Raw genomic sequence first — 26,604 nt, forward strand, 5'->3', positions numbered from 1 at the left:
ATGGGGATAGCCATGAGAGTGTCAAATAAATCCAGGTAGAGCTTTCAAGCATCGAGCTAAGCATGCAGGATGGACGTGCTTCAAGCGAGCACAGCGCACTGTCACGCGCGGCATGCTCATCCAGTCATAAATCGGACACAAAAGTCGAGTGTGGAAGTGCGGCGCTGACAGTGTTGGAGCACCGCGTGCAGGAAAAAGTCAACGGGTGTGCAGTTTGGTTATTTGTCGGGGATTTATGCCGCATGAGTCTTAGCGATGTTCTAGGATCACCTTGCTGATTTTCGGGCCGGAGGTACATGTTGTATGATTGTTGGGGGTGAATGGGGAATGACGTGCGCGGTAGAATCGCTCCAACATAATCAAATAGTAGGACGACACCCATATTACTAAAAGGGCAAAAATTAACTGCTGCCACTTTAAATTCAGACAACGGCCGGCGGGTGAAAAGGTTAGATCCATATATAGCTGTTTTGTATATATCATGTCCCCCCATCCAACAATGTCAATAATTTCAAACTGAAAAAGAAGAAAACGCAAAAGAATTTTATTTTAGAAAAAGTTTTCATCGTTTAGTTCAGAGTTGCGGTTACAACACACAGTTTGAACAGTGGAAGTGGTTGGACTTCTTCATACGGTGCTATTAGCGTTTAAAAATCATAGTTTTCAGGTTTAAATATTGCTTCTTTACCACATCTGACCGAGATCAGAAGAGAACTGAATGAAGTATATTTGAAATTTTGTGAACTACGACGTAAGGGTGACCTTTTAGCCATTACACATCAGCGCCTGGTCTCAATTAGAGATCTATAGCTGCATCCCAGTAATAGCTATAGGAAGCATTGATAAGTGCGTAAAATCGATTACCTTCAGCCCCGTGGCTTAAAAAATGTCGATCATTTATCGGGGAATGCGAAAATTGCGCGCCTGTGTTGCGGCACGTGTGCTATGCAGTGACGTCATTTTGTGGGCATCGCTGTCATTGCTACGGAGTCGTGCAGTTCTGGAGTCGAATGAGAAATGGAGCAAATTTTTCAAGCCACAACGCCAAAAGTAGTCACGTTTCCAAGTTTAAAACAGATATATGCCCAATAATAGTGGCTAGCTCTAAATCTGAATATGCATTTTAAAGCTATATTTGCAATAGTCCTCCCCGCTGTTATCGTAAAGAAGTTAAATATTGGAGAAAACATAATTTAGCTTTTTCCTGACATCGGCGGCTATGAAAAGGCCAAATTTTATCCTTTGCAAGGAACAATTTTTTACGATTAGTATTCAACTCCTGTCATACAGAGGGTAAATAAAGCACTACACGAGCGACGTACGCATCCCAGTTAGTGCATAGAATGCTCTACAGAACTAATTCTCCAGTAGTAGATTGTAGCATGAGCTCAGGCGACCCACATATAGGTTTTTCAGATAAGAAAGTGCTCTTTTGTCTCTCGAGCAAGAGTGATTCACAGCAGCAGCTCAAATATTAATCGAAGCTGGTCTTCGTGCACGTAGCCGTCGCGGGTGAGGTCGCCTAGGTTAAGGGACGTGGAACCAAAATAAGCAGGCTTGTTAGATGATTCTGAAGGCATCTTAATAAGTGTGTGTGTGCGCCATGGTTTCCCTTCGAGCTGGCATTTTGCGCCTTCTTCTGGGTGCACGACGCTCAGCCTCATTCGGTGCTCGAGTGGCCACTGAATAAAGTCGTCCATTTCACCCTTGTGTAGTTGGAACCCCAAACACAGGATCACAGATTCGCCATATTTTATGAATGCAATTCCAGGTGAAATGCAGTAGCCGCGCAAGTACACCCGCTGGCTTATATAATGAGCATACCCCACCTGCAACGCTTCTTGTTTGAGTAATGCCATACCGTTTATAAAGAAGTCGCAATGCTGCACTTGTAGCTTATTGTGCCCAACAACGAGGCCAATGCTGTGCAATGTCTTCTGGAAATTGTCTTTCGCTTCAGCTTTCGCAGCGTCGATGGCACCTGCAAGCCGTGAACATATGTCCCCGTTGTCTCGCATCACACTAACTCGCCTCTGAGTGTCTCTTCCAAAGCCCCCATCCTTGTGGAAACAGTGCTGATTGCTGACCGTTTCATCTCCTCAATAGACGCGGTTATTTCGCGAATGCTTTGTGTTGCTTGTGACAGTTCGTGCTTCAGTGTCTCTGTGGAGGCGTTCTGACCGTGCGAGATTTCGTTCAGTCGGTCGCCTAGCGCTCTGCTCTCACTAACCACCTGCTCCAGAACGGCCTTCATTTCGCGGGCCTGCTCTTCTAACACTCGACTCGAAGCTGTCGGAGCAGGTGACTCGTCTCTGCGCACAACCTGTCCCCCGCATTCCTGCGCAGGAGGCGCCCCCTGGTTTGCACAGTTCGACCTCAGGTGCGCGCAGACGTCGCTGCAGAGAACCGAGGCCGCGCACTTGGGGCAGCGAGTGGAGTGGTGTCCACAGTCGCGCTGGAAATGTTGAGAGATCTCCGAAGCGGCCATCACAGCAGCGCAGCCGTTTTCTTCATTCCAGCAGATAACCTGGAAGTAAGGAAAATGGCGGATCATAAAAGTTCAATAATTAAAATATTATTACAAATAATGCATACGACAAAAGAAGAAAATATGCATGCTTTCCAGGATTTATTGGCTCGAAGATTAGAGGTAACCGACAGATAACTATCCGGATGGCAGATAGCTAGATAATTATGTTGAATGCCATTTTTAAAAAAAGAGCAATTTTAGGCAATGAGAATGCAAGTGCAGCATCCAGTGCGGCCCAGTGAAAGAAAGAATGAGCTGTTTCCATGTATAATTCTCATTTTACGACTCTCGAGCGAAGAGGCAATCAGACAGTAAAGAAAATACAGACTGAAAACTGAACATTAGAGCGTGGGGAGGGGGGGGGGATACTTTGTGCAAAGCGGCATATCAGCTATAAAAAACCTCCAAAGGTTTCCTATATATTGCCGCGAGTCTTTGTAGCGTTTGTTTGTTGTGTTTATTTGCTCATGCTTCAAGGCTGCCGGCACGCCGCTTTATCGCTTCGGTTGTGACGCAAGACGCGCCTAGAATTATCTAAATGGATCGCATCTGGACGGAGCCGACTCTAGCTTGTGCCAGAATGTTCTAGTAACTTCTAAAGCTTTATCTCGAAGATTCGCTATCGGCTTTAAAAGAGCACGGCTGACAGCGGCGGGTATTCTGTTCGACGACCGCCGAGCACGCTTGTTGCTACGCCGCCGCCGAGTGATTCAGTTCTTTGCGGGCGCAAGTCAGCCCGAATAAAGAGTTTCGTTTCGAAGACATTCTCGCTGTGTTCCTGTTCGCCGGACTGCAGTCACCACTACGTGACATCTGGTGGAGGTGCTAACGGATGTCCCTGTCGCTCTCACCCCCTGGGAGCCGTCAGAGCAGCCCGAGCCGTCTCAAAGAAGATCCCGCGAAAGCCGCAGCAGCCGCCCCCCCCCCCCCCCCCCCCGCAGGCGAAGGGCGAAGCAGCCGTCGTCTCCAGAGGTGTCCACCAGAATTCGGACTGCTACCGGACCGCACGCGAACGAAGAAGGACCCCTCAATTTCGACTTCAGCCATGGTTACGACACCAGCCCCCATTATTTTAGACCAGCCCCGACTGCCGCCCACGTTCAACGCTTCACCGAGCGAGAACCCCGAGGAATCGTTGGAACAGTTTGAGCGTGTCGCCGTGTTCAACAGTTGGGACGACCAGACTAAGATGTGCCATGTTTTCTTCGCCTTGGAAGGACCAGCGAGAACTTGGTTCGAGAGCACCGAAGATTCTCTAGCGACATGGGAATTATTCAAACGGGAGTTCCTGAAGGCCTTCACGAGCATTATCAGGAAGGAAAGAGCTCAGCTGCTTCTACAGTCACGCATCCAACACCCGAACGAGTCAGTGATCGCATATGTAGAAGATATGAGGCACCTTTTTCGACGAGTCGATCCTGACATGACGGGGGAAAAGAAGGTGGAGCTTTTGATGAGTGGCGCTAAAGAGGCACTTTTCAGCTGTCTGACTCGCAACCCACCGAAGACGGTCGCGGAATTCACCAGTGAAGCAGCCGCCATAGAGAGAACCTTGGAAGCACGAGCCGGTCATTTTCCTCGACAGCCCCAAGTGACCTCGACTGCCCTCTCGGATGGCACAGCCTTCGAAGGCAACCTGCGGGATGTTATCCGCGAAATTGTACGAGAAGAGCTACGTCCCCTGCTACCATCTTCTAACCAGCCTCAAGTAGCGACCCTTGAGGAAATTGTACGCGAAGAAGTGCAGCATGCGCTTGGCACTCCGTCATCTTCGCCTCCAGCTGAAGCTCCAGCCTTAACCTACGCTGCTGCACTACGCAGTCCTCAGCCCCAACGCGAGAGCCGCATTCCGCCTCTTCGACGTGAACCAGCTGTTCCCGAACGCCGTCCCCCTGCCCCCGTCCGCCCAGCCTACGACCGACGCCCAAGCCCCAGGAAGTGAGACGCCTGGAGGACTGCCAACAACCGCCCGCTGTGCTTCCATTGCGGCGAAGCCGGTCATGTACTTCGCCACTGCACGTACAGACGCATCGGCCGGCGTGGTTTCGCCATCGACGCCCCACGACCATTCTCCGGCCAGCGACCACGGGAAATCGACGACTACCTGCACAGAGGGGAGTACGTGTCGTCAAGCCGTCTTTCCCGCTCGCCGTCACCGTCCACCGCACGTTTTGCATCACCGGGTCGCAGCTACGCCGCGGCTGTCCGAGGAAGGTCCCCTAGCCCGCGTGGGGGAAACTAAACAAAGCAAACTGTGGAGGTCAGGTTGCTTGCCGAGGAAACGACGAAGATCCTCCAGCGACCACGCCGTATGTAGACGCCACACCTAATACGCCGACGACGCATACAACATCAGCCTCGACCACGACGCGAACCGCCTTCAAAACGACGTCGTCATCAGGAAAAGCTTCGACCACACGCCCCATCCACAATTCACATATCCGACGAAGCCGTGACCCAACGCCGAAGACGACATGTAACGCCAGAGCCAGGACATCCGACTTAGAAGTCGTTATCGACGGCCGAAAAGTTACCGCTCTAGTCGACGCAGGAGCCGATTATTCGGTGATGAACGGACCGTTCGCTGCGCAGCTGAGGCAAGTAACGACCGCTTGGGACGGCCCACAAATTCGCACCGCAGGGGGCCACCTCATTACGCCATCAGAACGATGCACAGCGCGAGTGACTCTCAAGGGACATACCTATCCCGCGACCTTCGTAGTGCTACGGCAATGTTCCCGCGAAGTGATCTTGAGCATGTATTTCCTTAATGAGCATCAGGCGATCATCGACCTGCGATCCAAGATGATCACACTTTCCACGGACGAGGCCATCCCGTCGATGAGAACTCCGGAACATCGCGTTGCGCTCAGTGTCCTGGAGGAACAAGTGAGTGTCCCATCCCGCTCAAGCGTCATCATCACCGTAGGCGCCACGCAAGCGGATAACACTGAAGCCATTATCGAGGGGAACATGCAGTTGCTTCTCGACCGAGGAATCGGCATCGCCAGAGGCATCGCACATTTCCGGAAAGGACAAGCCGAAGTACTCCTGACAAACTTCAGGGAATAATACCGGCACGTTAACAGAGGAACGACGATTGTTTTTCTCGACGAAATATCCGACGTACGAGAATCATTCGCCCTCTCCGATTCATCCGTAGATGATTCACCTGACCAAGAGAACTCGCCCACTTTCGACATAAACCCAGCCCTGCCCCGGACCAGACAAGACCAGATCCGCAATCTCCTTCAGAGCTACAGCCAGTGCTTCTCGTCATCGCCAAAAGTCCGACAAACGCCAATTGCCAAACATCGCCTTATAACCGACCAGCACACCGCACCTCTCCGCCAGAGCCCCTACCGAGTGTTGCCGCGAGAACGACAAGCCATCCGGGACCAAGTGGAAGAAATGCTGCGCGACGACGTTATCCAGCCTTCAAAGAGCCCCTGGGCGGCACCTGTTGTTCTAGTGAGAAAGAAAGACGGTGCACTTCGATTCTGCGTTGATTACCGGTGCTGGAACAACATCACAAAGAAGGACGTCTACCCCCTCCCTCGCATCGACGACACACTGGACCGGCTCTGCAACGCCAGGTATTTCTCATCGATGGACCTCAAGAGCGGCTACTGGCAAATTGATGTCGATGAAAGAGATCGCGAGAAGACCGCATTCATCACTCCAGATGGCCTCTTCGAGTTCAAGGGGATGCCGTTTGGTCTCTGTTCCGCACCAGCGACATTTCAACGAGTAATGGATACAGTGCTGGCAGGCCTGAAGTGGCAGATTTGTCTGGTATATTGAGATGACGTCGTTGTCTTCGCCTCGAGCTTTGAAGAGCACCTGAAAAGGCTTCGAACAGTACTAGAGGCAACCAAATCGTCCGGGCTAACCCTGAAAGCAGAGAAGTGCCACTTTGCCTATGAAGAGCTGCTGTTTCTAGGCCACATGGTTAGCAAGGGGGGAGTACGCCCAGACCGGCAGAAAACAGCTGCTATCGCAATGTTTCCGCCACCGGCCGATAAGAAAGCTGTGCGCAGATTCCTCGGACTGTGCGCTTATTGCCGACGTTTCGTCCAAAACTTTTCGCGCATCGCCGAGCCACTGATGCACCTGACAAAGGCAGATGTGCCCTTTAAATGGGAAGCGCCGCAAATAGAAGCCTTCAAGGAACTTCAGCGCCGTTTACAGACCCCATCGATCCTTGCGCACTTTGATGAAAACGCCGACACTGAAATTCATACCGACGCAAGTAGTGTGGGCCAAGGCGCTGTTCTCGTTCAGAAAATTGACGGAGTGGAGAAGGTCATCGCGTACGCTAGCCGTTCCCTGTCCAAAGCCGAAACTAATTATTCGACAACTGAGAAGGAGTGCCTTGCCATCATCTGGGCTACGTCGAAATTCCGCCCCTACCTGTACGGACGACCGTTGAAGGTGGTCAGCGATCACCACGCACTGTGCTGGCTGGCCAGTTCGAAGGACCCCTCCGGCCGCCTTGCTCAATGGAGCCTGCGGCTCCAGGAGTTTGATGTAACCGTCGTTTACAAGTCCGGCCGTAAGCACTCTGACGCCGACTGCCTGTCACGAGCCCCTGTAGATGCACCGCCGCCGGACGACGATGAGGACGCCTTCCTGGGACCCATCAGCTCCAGCTCTTTTGTACAACAGCAACGCGCGGACCCCGACATAAAATGTCTCATCGAATACTTGGAAGGCAAGGTTTCTTCACCCCCGCCTCGTTCAAAACGAGGATTGTCTTCGTTCTGTTTACACAAAGATGTCCTCGTGAAGAACTTTGCAGCGAACAAGACAACCTACCTGCTTGTTGTACCTGCAAGTCTGCGCGGAGAAGTTCTTCAGGCCTCACACGACGAGCCGACAGCTCGACATCTCGGGTTTTCACGCAACCTCCACCGCATTCAAGAAAAGTATTACTGGCCCCGCCTGTCTGCCGATGTCGCACATTATGTGAAAACCTGCCGAGATTGTCAGCAACGAAAGACCCCTCCAACCCGACCAGCAGGATTTCTGAACCCCACCGAACCCCCCTCAAGGCCCTTTCAGCAGATCGGTATGGACTTGCTTGGGCCCTTCCCGACATCAACATCTGGAAATAAGTGGATCATTATAGCGACCGACTACCTGACCCGCTACGAAGAGGCAAAAGCTCTACCGAACGGAACAGCAGCAGAAGTCGCCAAATTTTTCGTGGAGAACATAGTTCTGCGACACGGCGCCCCCCATGTGCACATCACTAACAGAGGAACAGCATTCACGGCGGAACTGACGCAAGCCATCCTCCATTACAGCCAAACCAGCCACCGGAGAACAACTACATACCACCCGCAGACCAACGGACTGACCGAGCGCCTCAACAAAACCATCGCCGATATGCTCGCCATGTATGTCGATGCCGAACACAAGACCTGGGACGTCATCTTGCCTTACGTAGTCTTCGCCTACAACACTGCAGTGCAGGAGACCACCCAGATGACGCCTTTTAGGCTCGTCCATGGCAGAGAGGCCACGACCACGCTGGACGCCATGCTCGCGAACGTTACCGCGGAAGATAACGTCGACGTCTCCGTCTACCTACAACGCGCAGAAGAAGCCCGAAGACTTGCCCGATTAAGGATCAAAGACCAGCAGCGGACAGACGCCACACGCTACAACCTACGAAGACGCGGCGCGGAATACAAGCCAGGAGACCGAGTCTGGGTTTGGACGCCCATTCGCCGCCGAGGATTGAGCGAAAAGCTTTTGCGACGCTATTTCGGCCCGTACAAGGTTCTTCGTCGGCTAGGTGAATTGGACTATGAAGTCGTCCCTGACCAAGTACTGCATCCCAGCGACGCCGCCTACGACCCGAACTAGTCCATGTCGTACGCCTAAAGTTCTATCATGCACGCTAAAGGACGGCGCGTTTCCACATTCGGTGTTTATTTTTGCACAATCCGTTTTTGATTGTTGATAGCCGCATTATTTTCTAAAGCATCGAGGCGATGCTTCCTTGAGAGGGGAGTAATGCCGCGAGTCTTTGTAGCGTTTGTTTGTTGTGTTTATTTGTTCATGCTTCAAGGCTGCCGGCACACTGCTTTATCGCTTCGTTCGTGACGCAAGCGTGACCGCCGAGCACGCTTGTTGCTACGCCGCCGCCGAGTGATTCAGCTCTTTGCGGGCGCAAGTCAGCACGAATAAAGAGTTTCGTTTCGAAGACATTCTCGCTGTGTTCCTGTTCGCCGTACTGCAGTCACCAATACGTGATAATATCTCCCGGAGTTTCAGATTTTTTTTGTAGTGTTTTTTTCATAGAAACTTTATTGCGAAAACAGGTGATATACACAAACACTGTTTGGACCGAGAGCTACAAAGCTAGTGGCCGGTCCAATACAAATATTACTTGCAGTTCAGCCACAGAGCGCGGAAGACTAAAGAGTTAATCATGATATACACAATAGTGAGGTTACAAATAACACGAAGCAAAAAAAACAAAAATAAGATGGGAGACTGCAGGAAGAATACAAAGAATACAAAATACGAAAAAACATAAAATAAAAGAATACACTGAATACAAAGAAAAAACGTTCCAATACCAAGCACCAAAAAAAATGAGGTATCAAGAATTCACACAACAAGAGTGTCAGGCAAAATTTGATTAGACTTGTAATGTAGTTTACTGGTCATTTTAAAATTTCTGGCTACTTTCACCTCGATGGACAATCCGTTCTATATTTTTGCTCCATTGAACTCTATCCGGCGTTCACCATATACATTGCTACATTTTGGAAGGTTAAATTTACAATTGGATGCTTGTCTTGTGTTACGGGAAGGCAGCGCAAAAAGGCTTAAAGGAAGGGGAGAGCTAGTGTTTATTATGCTGTTTATCAAGAGCGAATTTTATAGTTAAGAGTTTATGGGAACGATAGTACTTGATTAGCATCAGAAATGTTGCTCCTAGAGTGATCTAAAGAAGATCTTATCGCGTTCAGTGCCCGTTTCTGGAGACGACATAAAGGTGACAAGTAGGTTTTATATGTTTGGCCCCAAGATTCACAACAGTAACTGATATGTGAATGGCAGAAGGAATAGTACAGGGAGTATAATACATCGTACGGAAAATAATGTTCTGCCTTAATGGGCATGTGGCATCCGAGAGCTAATTTTTTGCATACGTGGTTAATTTGTTCTTCCCAATGTAAATAACAATAAAAAAACTCACAGGTATTTGAAAGACGAGACTGGTTGTATTAATGAGCTACCTAGAGTAAGTGTAATTGAATTTTGGTTGCCTTGTAACCTAGAATGAAAAATGACGTGCTTAGTTTCAGCGACATTCAAGGTTAGGCGATTTTCTAAGAACCAGGAAGACAGGATTTGAAGTTCACTCGTCATTGTGGTTTGAATTACCGGAAGAGATTCACCAGTAACTATCACAGCGACGTCATCTGCGTACATTACCAATTGGGAAGAGTGAATTGCCTTTGGAAGATAATTTTTGATCTAATGTTTATTTTACTATCCTATGTAAGCGTCATCAGGATGTTCTGTAGCCACTCGTGCCTTGACCTCCGAAGGACAGCCGGGAGTATTTGAAAAATAAGTAAATAAACGAGCACTGACATCGTACAGCTCCATGGAACTGCGGCCGCCGAAGCCGGGATTCGGTCGCATGCATTTGGGGCTGAGCAGACGAAGGCCACTGCCACTAAGCTCCGGCATTGAATGCTAAGGAGTGGGGAGAGGAGGGAATAGCTATTTGAGCAATATATTTGGTTGGGAAACCCATGCAAAAACTTGGCATTAAGTGCAAAACTCCTGCAAGGTACGTTCAAAACGTAATGCCTAAAGACTTTCTGAGCAAAACCTTGATTAGCTATCGAAACGAACGCGCGCCAATGCGATTCTCGCCTGCACAGGGGTTTGGATGGAATTAAGGAAATAAACAGGAAGGTATTTGCTGCATGCAGCAATAGAGACATAAAACTATACCTGCTTTGACTGAAACAAATAAACAAATAACTAACGCAGTCAGAAGTACCCTCTTCTGGAAAAAAAATGATAACTGATATTGAAAACCAATATAAATAGAAAAGTTACTGAAGTTCAAAATTGTGTCCAATACCGTATCGCCATGAGCTCTTTAATTATTCTGGTCTCATTTATCCATATTCTTGCAGCCGATGAAACAAACAACTATAAAAACAAATAAACAACGCTTCACTTGGCGGCAAGTTTGAAAAGTGCGCTCAAAATTTTGTTTGGGTCCAGGGAACACGTGAAAAAAAGATCAGCATGCGTGTATTGGCTGCGCTGTCTTTGTGACATAAAACGACGTTCTAAATATTACCCATCGAGGAAGACTTGTGCAGACACAACGTTATTTCGTATGAAATTTTGAGTAACAGTTTTCTCCGGTGTTGTGTTGTGTAGAGTTTAGTGGCGCATAAGCATCTAAGGCTATCATGCGCCAAGCTCAAGGTCTTCTCCGGTGTAAGAAGACAATTCGAGCTGAGGCAAGTTGTCTTCAATTACCTCGCTTCCTGTGCCGTTGATCATTTATTTGTATCATAAAGACAAATGAGGCAATACATACTTGCTATTTTTTTTCATACCGCACCGTCGAAACGGATGCAGAAGCCTTTATATGTCTTCGCACAAGAAACTCGCCGCCAGTAAACGCAAACCAAGGCGGTCGCGCAGACTGAAAATGGTGGCATTCCTGACGAAGCAGAAAGCGCATGCCGCCGGAGGCCAGCTTTTCTGCACGATGCGGCAAAACAACAAACGCTTGCATGAACATCGAGGCACCCTAGCATGGATGGATGGATGGATGGATAGGAGCGCCCCCTTTGAAACGGGGTGGTGGCAATTGCCACCATGCTCAGCTTTTCTTTTTTTCTTTTTTTTTGTTTACTGCGTTGGCAATTCTCATTAAGAATCGCCATCATCTTTACCGACGGTTTCCTACAATTCTAACCTTATGCCACATCTCTGCTTTTCAGCCACCAATCCTCCAATCGCTTTTTGCTAAACTCCACTGCAGATTTATTTACATGACCATTGTTATCTTTAAACCCTAGGGCCTCAGGAAGAGTGACTGCGCCTGCATCGACATCCGGATGGATACATCACATTTGATTATGAGGTGGTCAATTGTTTCCACAGATCTACCACACACTGCACATGTGCCATCTTCTTCCCTAAATTTCTTTTTGTAGCTGCGCGTTCTAAGATACGCTGACCTAGCTTCAAAAAGTAGGGCACTGCCTCTTGAGTTATCATATAAAAATTCTGATAGCATGAAGCATTGATAAGCGCCACCTGGCGAGCAGTGATGGTAGCGGTGCGGCTTCGCTCCACCCGACGATAAGGCGGGCACCAGGTCATCCAGGTGGGCCAACCGGATGTGCCGACGCCCCCTCGCTCTCAGCTGCGCATCTGCTCACAGAGCGCGATGGCATGCAGTTCTTCCCAGCTTGGTCACCACTCGCGTGCTCCGTTTTACTTTTGGTGCACCTGTAACATCCACCCTCAGCTTGTTCGTCGGCCCACCTGTGTTCATTTTCGGCACGAACGGCTAAGTAGTGGAATGTCGTCCACTCCGCTGCTAGGATTCACGTCAAGAACTGAACTGAACAACTCCTACAGAATTAGAAACACCCGCCCTCACGAGAAACCCCTTTACAGGTATAGCTAGGTACTGGAAACAAACTAATTAAAGAACTAAGGATTTCAACAGTAGCCTTGCTAGCGACAGCCACTCAGTTATAGACGAACCGGCTACGTGTGTCACACACTGGCGTCTTACAACTGGTGCTTTGGTGAGTTGGTATGCCATTTCAAAGTTGATCACCATCATAACTTCCGAGGAACCAGAAGCCCTAATTCTTTTGCCTACAGTGTTAAGAATGGGCTGCTAAACGCATGCGTCCGTGGACCATGTGATGTGTGCGGCTTCAATAATTTAAAAATAGAAAATGCTTTTTTTTGTGGGAGGGGTGAGAGGAAGAAAATGGCGCAGTATCTGTCTCGCATCTCAGTGGTCACCTGAACCATGCCATAAGGGAAGGGACAAAGGAGGGACACGTTACCTTGTTACTATGACTGCTTAATATCTTTGTGTGAAGCCTGGGTGGCAAGGTTTAGTTTTGGAATATCTGCAATGTATGCCTAGATGGAATTTCACATACTGGTACGCATTGTTATTGTGCTCTTTTAGGCATTCATTGATCCATTTTCCCGTCTGGCCCACGTATTACTTGCAGCAGGCCAATGGGATGGCACAGACACCACCTTCTTCATACGCCACCAAATGATTCTCGTGCTTTGTGGCATCTTACTTCTTGTTGTTGTTTGAAGAGTCGTACATTTTTTTCTCGTTAGAAGCAACAAAACTTTTGTTTCTAGTCAGCGCCTGTCCTGATGGTCTTTCTTTTCGTCCCTATGTGATGACGTCATAGGTGACCTCACGCGCATGCGCCGGGAGCTACCAGGGCGGAGTCGGAGCGCGGGTCGGCGCTCTGTATATAGACTGATTTGGTGATGTCATAAGTGACGTCACCCGCATGCGCAGTACATTTCCGGTTACGACATTCTGCGCCATTTCATGACACGATGAGTTTTTGTTATGTCTATTAATTTTTAAAAGTTAAAATTAATCCACCTTAATTATTTTCTGTTACGACATACTATGCACTGTCGATGACTTCATCAATTTTTATTATTTTGATTCAATTTTAATTACTAATTTTTCAGGAATTCTGTGTTGTGACAAACGACGTCTTGTTAATGACGCAGTCAGTTTTTAATTAATTGTTAGCTAAGGTGTGACAATTAATTTCATGTTACGACATACCACGCCATGTTGATGACGTCATTAGTTTGAGTGACAGCTAGGATGAGACTTCTGCGGACGCATACGCCGGTGAGTCATCAATCTATAAACGCTTGTTCCTTAATTAAAATGCACCGTATTATGTATTCTTGCCAGATTTAACAGCTTCGTAGCTATGTGGCTTCTTTATTTGTGAAGGCTCCTGAGAGCTTTTTTTTGTTTCTTTGCGTGCTAATACCTTTCCGACTTCATGGTGGTGTTCAACTCAAAGGTCCTTATCACCTAAACACGGCTGTGTGGACTGTGCACGGAAACGGATTGCTTGAATAGTGTTACTGGATGTCGGTCTTCGAAGAATTAAAACACCCCCAGTGTGGATGTTAGGTTCGATCAGCACTTTCAGAGTGAAAAAACTTCACCAATTTTCGTGATTCATCTTCCTACAGCCACCTATCTCACCTTGGCGGTACAATCGTAAGTAAACTTTTATAACAGAATACATATGGTAGTAGCCATTAAGGCAGTTGTTAGAGCCATCACTGAAATAAATAAAAACCCATTCATGGAGAAAATATTCAAAAAGAATATGGAAAGCGGAGCAATTGAGATCTTTAAGACCGACACACAGCACCCGTGTTCCAGCCATTCATTAATACTCAGGGTAATAACCTGTGCTTAGGCGACAACAGCTTTTGCCTTCCCACATGGCCATGAAGTGGAAGGAGTGCCAGCCCGATAGCGAGAAAAAAAAGTTCGCGAGACTGTTCAGAAATAAAAAAGCAGCATCACCTCAGAAGCTCTGACGCCTGCAAAAAATTACAGAATTACAGAACACTTAATTTTTAATAGTAAGTGCAAAGCTTTCGGTCAAAACAACCGCTTAACAATGAAGTTTTTACTGATGAGGAGGTGAATTCGCATGTCAGGAGTGAAGGTACAAAACACGCCACTGATATTTCAACAACGGGGGGGGGGGGGGGGGTGCGCGCTTCCTTTCATAGAGACCGTGATCAACAGAGCAGTCGTACACCATACTAGAAATTTATCAAGTGCGATATGCAGCCGCACAAAAACAGCGCGAAGTTTGTGGTCGCTCAGGGCACTCTCACAGAGAGATAGCAGCGCCGCGGTGCGGCCCCGCAGACGCTCCTGCCGCCGGCCCGGGGTCTCTCCACTTTTGCTCTTACCTGTACCTACTCCCCTTTCTGCACTGTTCAGCAATTATCGACAAAGCACGCAGCGTTACGACGGCAAAGATTTTTCTAGCATCCGTCGATCTAGTTTCTTCGTCACGGCAGCAAACTTAGTAATGCCACTGAAACTGTCTTGTTACATAGGGAATTTCGCTGATTGCGAGTGAGTTATGTCTTAGCACAGAATCTTACCGGTACGGAATATTACCGGTAATACAGAATCTGCCCCTGCGGGGCCGAAACGCAAAAAAAGGCTAACGAACAACTTTCAGCTTAAATTGAGGATAGCGCAGCAATATAAGGAAATGATGTAACTTTAAGGGACAGGTAGGGAGCACATTGAATCAGGGATTAGACGCGGGTTAATGACATCTTAGGAGAAATCAATCTTTCGGGATAAAAATAAAGACTTGTACCCTAATTATGTACCAAGTCTTGAGCGACAGGTGATTGACATTACAACGGTGTACACCGTGGACATTATTCAGGAGCGTAAAACACTAGTAGTATATTTTTCATCTAACTTGAGTTGGGAAACGCACATCGATTATTTCGGCGAAAACTTTGTGTTGTGGGTGCACATTCACGATGTCGCAGAACTCTGCCTTTAAAATGTACAGGTCAGATTGATTACGCACTCTTCCACTCTCATTTAACTTACTGCAATTTGGTAGGGGTTACGACGACAGTGACTAATATGGAGAAACTAATCATACTGCAAAAAAGAATGGTTCGTCTAAATGCTAATCTCGAAAGGCCATGTTCCACAACGCATGTTTCCCAAACATATAAAATTTTTGGCGTCCACAATCTATATGGCCTCCGTCTTCTGCAAACAATTTATTTTTCTTCCACTAATGTCAGAAATTGTTTATCAACTTTAGCATCTTTAGAATTGCGCCAAATTCCTGTGAACACAAGAAAGCAGCATACACAGACATGACCATTTTTTCGTAACTACAACTTGCAGTCTTTACTTCATAACCTGACTACAGCCGAAAAGAACTTATGAGCTCTTTTGTAAAATTATGAAATATGTGTTGTTTTGTTTTTGATGATAAATGCATTGTTTCTGAACGTATTGTGTCATTTTTGCAAAAGGCTGTGCTCTTTCTTCCATTTATCTGACGCGTTTAGTACAGCAATTTTTTACTTTTTACAACGTTGTTACTGCTGTACGCGAAATGGTTTTGATGTTTGGTTTTCTTCTTTATGTTTCTTCTTTCATACATACGACAAATTTCCATTATGTTTGGTATGCCTTCATGGTTATATTTTATTATTACGTTTGCTATATACACTATGACTTCTGACTTCTAGTGGTTGCCTGGACTTAGTGGAGCTGCTCTGGCAACTTCTATCTAAGAAACCCCCCGCAAAAACTAGAAATTAACTGAATTGAGCTGAATTTACATGGATTTGGGCGCGTTATGTAATGCGAAGGCAAGATAACCGCTGGTCCTTAAGGGTAACGGAGTGGATTCCAAGAGCAATCAGAAAGTTGGGCGGCCGACGAGATTAAGAAGTTTGCGGGGATAGGGTGGCCGCAACTGCCCGTGACAGGGTTAATTGTAGAGATATAGGAGAGGTTTTTCTACAGCAGTGGGCGCAGTCAGGCTGATTATGAGATTACAAGAAGTTAAGAAGTTCAGTTCAGATTACAGAAGTTCAATTCAGTTCGGAGCCATTACCTGTCCATCAAGATTCCACCAAGAGATAACGCAGCTGATGTTAGAAAATTAAATCTCACGTTATATCCATAGCCCCACCCCTTATGTAAATCCCCGAATTAGGGTCTTGAAGGAAATAAACTGAACTGAACTGAACTTAACACATTAATGCCGTCCTTTTGAAAATAAGTTTGCCCCCACCTCTCTTTTCAGCATCTCTTCGGGAGGGCACTCGGTCCAGATGACGTCTGCGTCCAGGAAATGCTGGTCATCCAGAGGGCACATTCGGTCCGCGTCTCCACTGCACTGGCGTAGCAGGACACGCACAACAGGTGCATGCAGGGGAACAGTGCTGCCTTCCTGCACACCAGTCCACAGGCGCGGCATATCCTGTTCTGCGGAATCGGTTTAATGAAGCGCAGGGACCTCCAGTCCAGGTCAGCGGCGAAGCCCACCAACGTGCACTGCTGGCCTCGAGGAGACATCGTTCACGCCGTCTGCTGCAGCTGCTCAGAAAGCTATGAAAACGGCGATTACCGCCCCTGCCAAGGCTCGGTTTCCTCTTTACTTTCCTTCTTTTTTACCTGTTGCCATGGTTACAATCCTGGTTTTTATCTCTCACATCACGGTCGTCGCTTGACCGAGCGCGCGTTCACGCGCACCGAGCGGCTTTCTGCCCGCGACCCGTATCAACTTTGTGGCTCAGGCGTACATTACTCGGTTGATTGATGTTTAAAACGTCCAACAGTGACTCAGGCTATGAATGACGCCGTAGTGAACGGCTTCAAAAATTTTCACCAACTGGGGTTCTTTATCACGCACCGACATCGCACAGTACACGGGCCTCTAGAATTTCGCCTCCACCGAAATTCGGCCTTAGTGGTCCGGTTTCGGTGGAGATGAAATTCTAGAGGCCCATGCACTGTGCGATCTCAGTGCCCGTAAAAGAACCATCCACAACTCTTCGAGTGGTGTCCCGTTCCCTAACCAAATCATTTCGTACTCGGACCACAAATTCTCTATTTTGTGTTTACCTGAAGAAATTTGAGGACGAGAAGCTTTCCAGTGGACACCGTCCTGAATAAGTGGTGATGTAATCAGCAGATTCGTGATGTCACCGAATATAAAGAAGGAAAAGAATTTAGAGGTGTAGAAGAAAGAGGTAAGAAGCGCCGGCTAAGGCAGGATCCCTCCGTTAGGCTTTGAGGTCAAGACGATAATGATCGTCGCTGTATAGCTGCGAAGGAGCTAGAGGCAAGCACTTCGACCAACAGGCACATTGCTCATCTAATGTAAAAACACCTCAAAACGGAAATCAGAGAAAGAACTTAGGTCCCTGTGGCAGCACCTCGGTGATTTAACTTGGCCAAGCCGTAGCTTAACCGGCCACATTTCTTTTAAAAACACTGGGTTTCTTCATGAGTCAATCTAGCATACTTCTGTATAAACTACATGCTGTATGTTAGCACTAATGAAATGCAAAGTCGAGGAACTTTCTAAACACCACACGTGTTTTTTGGCCTCTCATTCTCCGCGCTGCAGCTCTTATTTGAAGCAAGGGCTTCAGATGAAGAAAGTAAGCCTACATTGCCATTTCAAATTAAACTTGAAAAAGAAACACTGCTGCACAATTCAGTTTCAAGCTTTATTAATGCGAGAGCGTTACATTATTCTTTCGCGTGAGCAATAAGTGGCCGCAATTTTTTCCGCATGATTACATCGCTCCTTCAAGATAAACATGTGAAAGTGTGATTGTTACAGGTAGTGAGTGATAAAATGTTGCCGTGAGAGAAAGTTTTGTACATGACGAGCAATTAGTCCATTAATTACAAGCGAAAAAACGTGAAAAAAGCAGGTCAAAACCGCCATGGACGACGATACTGTACATGGACGTCAGAACAGTCATGGACGTCCATATAGTGTGTGGAAGTTTTGCTTTCACATTGCTCCAATGGGGGTCGACGCAGTGATCTCAAAGTTTTTCGAACCTATTGCTCTTCTAAATGAAAACAAGACAAACGAGCATGTAAAAAGCTATAGCATAAACTCATGGTCACAACGACTTGAGGGCGATTCTTGTACACGAGAGCAAACACGCATGCACTCCCACATATTAAATCAAATATTAAGATAAAGGCATTATTTCTCTCTTGTTCGTCATGATCCGCGTCTGTGTCAAAGCGAGTATCCGAGATGATCAGACAACAAGAACAAATCGATGCGTTGCCATTCCTGTTAAACACGCGGCCCCCTTCGTTAGTTCTCCGCAAAGAAGGCGGCACTGTTTCCTGCTTCGGCATGCAATCCCGGAGAACGTTGGAAGAAGGTCGCTCCTCTTAAATGTGCAAGGTGGAAGGCAAGCTTAAACTGGTATCATCTGAACATCCATAGATATTTACACTAAGTTTGTCCATCCTTTGTATATGTCGACAACCCTGCTTAGAGGAGAAAAAAATGGTGTTGAAGTTGCAATCTCAAGCAGGCTATCCAAGGAAAGACCTGAGCGGCTATGATTTGCATGCAACAGACTCTACATACTGTTGTAATCAGTCGAGCTTGGCCAATATTATGAAAGGCTAAGGTCTCTCTATAGCTGCCAGTTCTGGCGGAAAGGACTCCAGCATTGAACTAACTAAAACTGTAAAACCTTGCTGATCAGTTTAAAAGACAGGCAGTTAAACTGTATATCGTTGAGGCCTCTGTTCTTATTGGAGTGTAACTCAAATCAGCAGCTCCCACTTCACACGAAGCCAGTCGTGGTGAACATAGCCGTCACGTGTAAGGTCCTCTAGCTTCAAGGAAATCGGAAACCAAGTCAGCTCATTGCTTGAATTCGTAGGCCCTTCAAGGTTTCCGAACGGGCCCGGTGTAACAATGTTTATGTATTTTGCCCCGGACATCGAATGCACGACGGTCAGCTTAATGTTGTACGCAAATGGCCACGTAATAGAATCGTCCATGTCACCCTTGTGCAGCTGGAGAGCCGGGTATAACATCACCGAATCACCTTCTTCCTCGAACCGCACACCGGGTGATATGCAGGCCGCGAAAGTATACATTCCCAGCAACATAGTTAGCAGAGCCGGTTCTCAAAGTGGCTTCTTTAAGGGCTTCCACACATTTGACAAAAAAGAGGCAGTGGTCGACGTGCAGGCCACAAATCCGGAACTGTTCTTTGGTCCAGAGGAATGTCTTCTCACTCCTTTCCGTGCATGCTTCGACGGCGTCAGCAATCTGCGCCAGCCTGTCAGCATTCAGACTGGTCGAAATCACAAGGTCCTTTTTCAGTCTTTCGGTTACTGCGTTTATAGAGCTGGCAAGATTTTCTGTTTGCTCCTTTCTTGCTTTCAGACATTCCTTCATTTGCTCATTGCAAGCCGCGACTTCGCGCACTCTCTCCGCGAAACTGCCCAAACTCTCTTTCATTAGCTCCGGCAATCCTTTCAAGCTTTCGTTTAAAGCGATCAATTCTTGCCTCAGCGTTTCTTTGAAGGCGTTCACGCTGTGGTAAGTTTCGTTGAGTTTGTTGTCACGTGAACTCCTGTCAACAGGGAATCGCTCGAAGAAGGGACTTATTTCACATCCTTGCTGTTTCAATACTCTCTTGAAGGAAGACAAATTCCCCGTTTCCAGACTGAAAGTAGAGTGTCGATAGCATTCCGATGTGATGGGTGTCTCCAAAGCACGACACTCTGATCTCAGGTGCGTACACACGTCTTTGCGGACAACGGCGGCGGAGCACTTGGGGCAGGAGACCGAGTGGTGACCACACTCCCGTTGTTAGTGCTGCCAAATCTCTGAAGCTGCCATCACGTCCGCGCAGCCATTTTCTTCGTGCCAACATTTCACCTACAAATAACAGTTAACCATTAGTATGGAGCCACCCTGCAGAACAACCATTCATGCACTTAGCGTCATGACTGCGTTCCTGCACTGCTAAATGCGCACTGAGAGGGAAGCTTGTGAGTTTTGTTGTATCCTGTTGGGCTTATGGCGTATAAGAAACTACGGCTGTGGGGTTAGCAAAGTCTGATGTCTTGTATAGACTACATTTGATCAGAAGGTATTCTTTATTTGCTCCATTAGCTTTGCATAGTAGTCTGAAAATAAAGGACAAAAATAAAGGGCGTTTTTGTCTGAAAATAATGTTACGTGAAAAAGAATGTGTTGATTTTAAAATCAATTTAAACTTTTTCCTCGAGTTTTTCAAGTTTTATGCATACGAATAAGACATCGGTTAGCGTGAGATTGTTTCCGCATACAGGGAATGTGTTTCACTAATATTTTACACAATTTTTATAAACGGGCTTTTTGAATTCGAAGAGCACTTTTTTCGGCATAGCATTGTCAGTGGTGTAGTTCATCAGTATACCGGTAAGACGTGGTAACTAGCGGGCTGGCTCACTAATATTGAACCGTTAACTTTTTAACTATTACTGTTTGGCTCCTTCACTACTGAAAGGCACCTAGATTACCGTAAGTAATATCCACAACAGTTTTTAGAGTTTTGAAACCGCGGTCACCCTCGGCGTTGTGCCCAACAAACTCTGGCTACATCGCGCCCATACATACTCCTTCGAGAAGCTTGCAGACAAAGCAACCTCTCCTGTGCACGTAATTCGTCGAGATATCCAGAATGCCGCAACGTCCATCAGGTGTACATGCAAACAGAGGCGCCATCTAGTGACATGACACCAAAGCACATCAACGCGCTGGGTTCAATTTTTTTTCCCCGTAATTATTGATGATAGCAAAGGTGGGTGCATTAGGAGCCATTTTTTGTTGAAAAGAAGGAAAGCTATGTCAATAGAATAAACTGTAAAACCTGACTAAAAGCTAGAGAACTGCAACGCCAGATGGCGTTGCTAAGAGGAAATCATTGGGAAACACTCTGCATTTAGTTAGGCCTAAGAGCAGGAACATCGCCAATTTCCTGAAAAAATAGGGGCTTGTTGTCGCTCATACCTCTACGTGTGGGCGAGAGTGCGCGAAATAAAATCGAACAGGAAGCACTTCGAGCGAGCTGTCGCATCAAAGAATGCATCGGCGACAAGTATTTTTCCGAAGCGGACGAGCAGGGCGCCGCCATTTTGCAACGCATCCCGTAACTTGCCCTTAGCACGCGCGCGCTATGGCTTATAGCGTGCGTACGCACGCAATACGTTACAAGGTGCGCACGCGCATTCGTTACCCGCGGAGCCGCTCACTGCGGACGGCCAGCTAAAGGTATCTATTGGCAGCGAGCCAAGATGCTGACTTTGTAAAGTTAAAAAAACCAGCCCGCTCACTTCACCCGCCCGGTGGACTCGGGAGCATGAAACCCGATTCCACGCAGCTGCCAAAGTTAAGTTCTACCTCTACATGGCTCTATGTACCTCCGCGCGCGGAGAGCGCCATCACCCTCCTGCACAAGCTGCCGCACCAAGTTTCGATCGGGTGCGTCGACCGTCTGCGTGAGAATCGCACTCAAGGTCAAGCCAAGCCAGGCACATCCTCAAGACCAGATTAGACTTCGTGACGGATTGCTTCCGCAATAAAACTATTACGACGATACTTGGGAACCATAAAAACATGCTTCCAGGAATAGGTGAACTGGACTAGAAAGTCGTTCCCGAATGAGGGAAGGCAGCACTGCGGTGTTGTGCACGCCCTTATGTTGCGCATGTTTTGCGCCTCAAGCCTGATTATAAGCGCTTTAATTTTGCATCGTGATCCTTTATTTGCGCCTTCCTTTCTTTTCGTTGTTTTATTGTTGTTCTAGTCGACCAAAATGGAGATCATCATGAGATTAGTGCAAGCCATTCAAACTTCTTTATTTCTTCGAAAATTTGCAATGCAGGAAAACCACCTATGGTTGGTGTCTGTCCACACAAAAGCCGCTATCCCAAGCCAACAATGGATATATCTCGAGCTTGCACTACACCCCTTCATTTCGGTAAAAAAAGGGGGGGAGACCTGTGTTACACAATGGCTGGCAGGCTATTCTTTCCTCGTGACGCTTGACAAAGATAAGATAAGAGTACAGGATGCTCGTCGAAAGTGTACTCCCCCTTCATGAGGGCGCGATAATTTCCTTTTCCATTTGGCCCCCCAACAAGTACTTGGATGCAAAAATAGAATTAACGCTTTTATTCGCTTTTTGCTGAGCTGAACTAGTGATAATTGGTACATGTTTTGCAATGTTTATCCTCTCTTCATGGAGATTGCTGGTTATCTGTCCGCGCACCACTGAAGCGTTTGGTATTCTGTCTGTGCTCAGATCTCATCTTTTGCTATTCACTGCAAAGATCGACGAAATCCATTATAGGTGCTATTTGTTACATATACGAGAGCAATAGCTGTGACAAGCATTGAAATGATTGACACGAAATAAAACAAAATTTCTAGCGGTCGCAACGGAAATTCCCCTAATAGCGGACGTACCTTTCAGCACTCTCTATTCCATATGTGTTCCAGGGAAGACTTAATTTTCAAAGATGGACTTTTTCAAAATTTAGTCTTCCCTGAAACGCCTGTTATACAGAAATCGCTTTTTCGGAACATGTCTGTATCTAATGCACTACCGAGCCGGTATGTCCTGACGACAGCCAACTTCTGTTATCCATTAAACTGCTTCAGTTAACGCAGAAAGTTTGTTTTTTGGGACCGGTATGCAACCCCCAAAATTACAAGCTCAGACCTAAAACTAAAACTGATGATGATGATGAAATTTTATGCTGCTAGGGCATCTGGGGCCAAAGAGCGCCAAGGCACAAGGTTATTTATTCTACTTAAGGTTAGGTGAGAGGCCCATTTCCCAAGTATTTCACCGTACACAAGCCGAGTACCAGGCAGGGGAAAGCTTGTACGCATTGTATCACCGGTGGGTACCCGGCGGCACTGGGGATCGAACCCCGCACCTGCCGCATGCGAGGCGGATGGTCAAACCGTAAAACTAAAAGTATTTTCTGCGGTGTTCTTCAACTTTGATCCCCGTAAATCACCTTTCTTGTCAGTATCTCGTCGGAAAGGGTCTCCTTCGAGTCGACTTCTTCGTCTTGGGAGGGCTGGTCGTCGAGAGGACACACTCGCTGACCGTTCTGTGCGCACTGACCGTAGTAGGACTCGCACAGCAGGTGCAAGCACGGTAGGAGTGCGGTCTTCCTGCACACTAGTCCACAGGCCCGGCATAACTTGTTCCCAGGAATTGGTTTAACGAAGCGTAGTGCCGCCAGTCGAGTTCTGCGGCGAACCCGACCAACGTGTAGGACATACCTCCGGTAGCCATCGTCAACTGCTCTACAAAGTGCACGGGGTAGATTTGGCTGAACACCAAAGCATTATCTATCCCTATTTATTGTTTTTATTTTCAGGGGTCGTCAACGCTACAATCGCGGTGTTATCATCGGAATCACATGTCCTCGCTTCCTGCAACGCTCGTATGTAATGAAAGCATGCTTACCGCGTCCTTCCGGTAAATGCTCTGCCATGAAGTGTAGTTTTAATTGCCGGTAAAGAATAAATTGCTACCGCGTGGCCTCATGTGAGAAGAAGTCTCTAAACGTACTGCAAATCCCGGACCGCTAAAGAAAAGGTTTCACAATTTAGATCGTGGTATAGCCAATGTGGTCCTTTTATTATTCCTGCACCCTTGACTGTCCTATGGTACACCGCGAAATATACACTGGATCAGACTGTGAGAATAATGCGCAAGGAAGGAGTTTTGGGATAGGCCTTAACATCTCACCGAATAATTACTCCGGAATTCAGGATTGCTAGTGAAGTAATACTGTCGCACCAAAGGTGAGCCACCGGCCAGTGCCCAAGGCAAGGGGCATGCTTCACATCGAGCAACGACAAGGATCCCCGTAGAGGCAGATGGTGCAAGCGATATGGTTTTTTTGGAATTGAATATACTGTTTTCCTCCTATCGTGTCGTTCCGTTCTGTATTCCTAAATCAAGCGTGTGAAATCCCGACATACAGGGTCGGTATTCTGCGGAAAATGTACAGCCGGCCAAATCGTTAGTGGCTTGGTTTTCGCATCCCGAATTAAAAGGCTTCACTCGGTTAAGCCGCTGCCATAATCAAGCTGTAATTCGGCGCTTGTGGTGGCATTTTGTGGTCCATTTTTTTTTTCATATGATGCATAAGTGAACCAATTGCTTGAGTAAGCTAAAAAATTAGTATTCTTCATCGTATGCGTCTACGAAGCACCAAAACGATGGGAATACTTAGCAATGATACTTTTGGATCAATTGCGCTTATTCTGGGTAAAGGACTTGTATTACCTAAAAGGAGAAGTGGTTTACCCAGAGAAAGAAGCTAGATAAACCAGAACTATTGCTAAGTGTTCCTCTTTTTTACTTTTCGTTGCCGCAGACGATGATCATTACTAATAATTTTGATTTAAGCAGGATATTATTCTACTTAAGCATAACATGAAAAAAAAATGGGCTGCAAAATCCCACCACACGCGCCAAGTTACAGAATGAATCTGTCAGCGGTTTTGCCGAGAGAAGCCTTTTACAAGGTGCATTTGGAAATGCAATACAATTTCCGTTTCGCTTCTTTATCGCCTACGTATTGTGTGCGTATGATGCGAATAACGTCATGCCAACTTCCCAAGCATGTCGACCTCTCTATGTTGCAGGCGTTTCCTTATCAGACAAGCAAAAAACATAGGAAATAAGGGGAAGCTTCGCATGAAAACTTTTGACGTGAATGGCTTATGATAAAGTTCGGTTCAGATAACAAAGGTGGGTTCAGATAGAGCGATCCCTCCTATACTTCGCTGTTGGAATGGCGAGAACTCCGGCGAGGCTTATTACCTCTACTTTCAATGGACTCGGTGTTTGCGTTGTTGAACGCCAGGCACACAAGTTAAAAGAATTGGCGAAAATCGGCTCTCGACTAATTTACACACCATGAAGTTCTTAATGAGTGCTGACATACCATAGGGCATCGTGTTTGAACGCGTTGGCACTACGGCCTTATCTCGGCGAAATGGGATAAAGCCTCACTGCCGTAGGAGACCTCCACCGACAATCCGCCCACCACTGCCCACCACCCTTCTACTAACTCCGAAGTACATTACTCCTCAGCAAACAACCCACCTTCACCCTCCCGTAAGCCTCTCCCACAAACGAACCCCTATCTTCACCCACCGAATTTGTCTTGTTGTCTCTGAAGCGGTTGCACTTGCGTCCAATGAACGATGTGAGTTTGATCAGCACTGATAAGGAGAAGTGCTGAGCGTTATGGGACAGAATGTTTACGCAGAATAATAGAAATCTGGGCCAGTTGGTACATAATGAAGGCGAGAACCTGAGAACCCTCTAAACGAGGGCCCTCGAGGCTATCCCGAATGAATGAATGAATGAATGAATGAATGAATGAATGAATGAATGAATGAATGAATGAATGAATGAAAACTAAAATTACGAGAAGAGGAACGTACACCACGACGACTGAGTGGTCGTCGTCGTACACCCAGTCGTCACGGTGTACGTCTCTTTTTTACCCTTGTCCTTTTCGACCGGTTCTCCTCTCAAGAATATTTGTCTGTCCGGCAGCGCTGGCAGGTCTTTCTGCTGTCCACCACTCTATCTTCTGGAGGCTGCATTCACAACCGTTTATTTTTTCAGCATTTCGACACATCAAAAACCACCTGTAAATGCTTTCTGTTCCGACAAGGCCACTGCATTCACAAACCAAGATTACAGACTCGCGCAACATGGACAACACTCGTCCATAAAGATAAAATATAGCGAACCTATGGTACACAACGCCTGGCGCCCAATTGTTAACATGTGGTGCCTGCCACAGATGAAAACATAGGATGCTTGTCGGAAGTGCATCCACTCCTGATTTCACCGTGATAATTTCTAAAGGCGCCTCTATGACACCAGCATCTTTTTAAATTTTTGGACGCGCAACAATATTAAAACGCAGAACAGTAAATTAGTCCGTCTATGCGGTTCACGCTCCGCATAGCTACCGACAATGATGCATGGTTCGCACCATTTATCGCACCCTGCCTACTCACTATGACTGGAAACATCGCTGGAATCCATAAAGTCATACGCGCTATTTTTTCGAAAATACGATATAGTGATTGCAGTGAGGTACATTGCAAGGTATAACCCTAAAGGAAACTATAATGTAGTGCCCACAACGAAAATTTCTCAATAACTGTAATTAAGTCCATCTCACCATCAGTCGAGAAAGAAATCACCGCATCGAACTACCTAGATGTTTAGCAGCGAAGGAGGTGATTTCTCTTAACGACGATGATGATTTGAAGAGGAGGGGTTTTGTTCATAAGAATCATTTTTTGTGCTTGCTTCGCTATAGATAGAAGGTAGATCGGAGAGAGCGAGGGATTACAATAACATGT

At 46.9% G+C, this 26,604-nt stretch overlaps 1 protein-coding gene and 1 pseudogene across 1 annotated transcript; both read right to left on the reverse strand.

Moving 5' to 3' along the window:
• Window positions 1-1,651: 1,651 nt before the first annotated feature.
• LOC149355824 (TNF receptor-associated factor 6-like) lies at window positions 1,652-16,715 on the reverse strand (annotated as a pseudogene).
• A 2,232-nt stretch (window positions 16,716-18,947) lies between these two features.
• LOC149355825 (uncharacterized) lies at window positions 18,948-23,494 on the reverse strand. The gene is given in 4 exon segments (XM_089577697.1): window positions 18,948-19,269; window positions 19,271-20,076; window positions 23,211-23,434; window positions 23,437-23,494. Coding segments are annotated over 4 exon segments (1,410 nt in total).
• Window positions 23,495-26,604: the final 3,110 nt, after the last annotated feature.

Source organism: Amblyomma mixtum, chromosome 3 (genome assembly GCF_055824585.1).
Source record: "Amblyomma mixtum isolate Tamu chromosome 3, ASM5582458v1, whole genome shotgun sequence".
NCBI classification, from domain to species: domain Eukaryota; kingdom Metazoa; phylum Arthropoda; class Arachnida; order Ixodida; family Ixodidae; genus Amblyomma; species Amblyomma mixtum.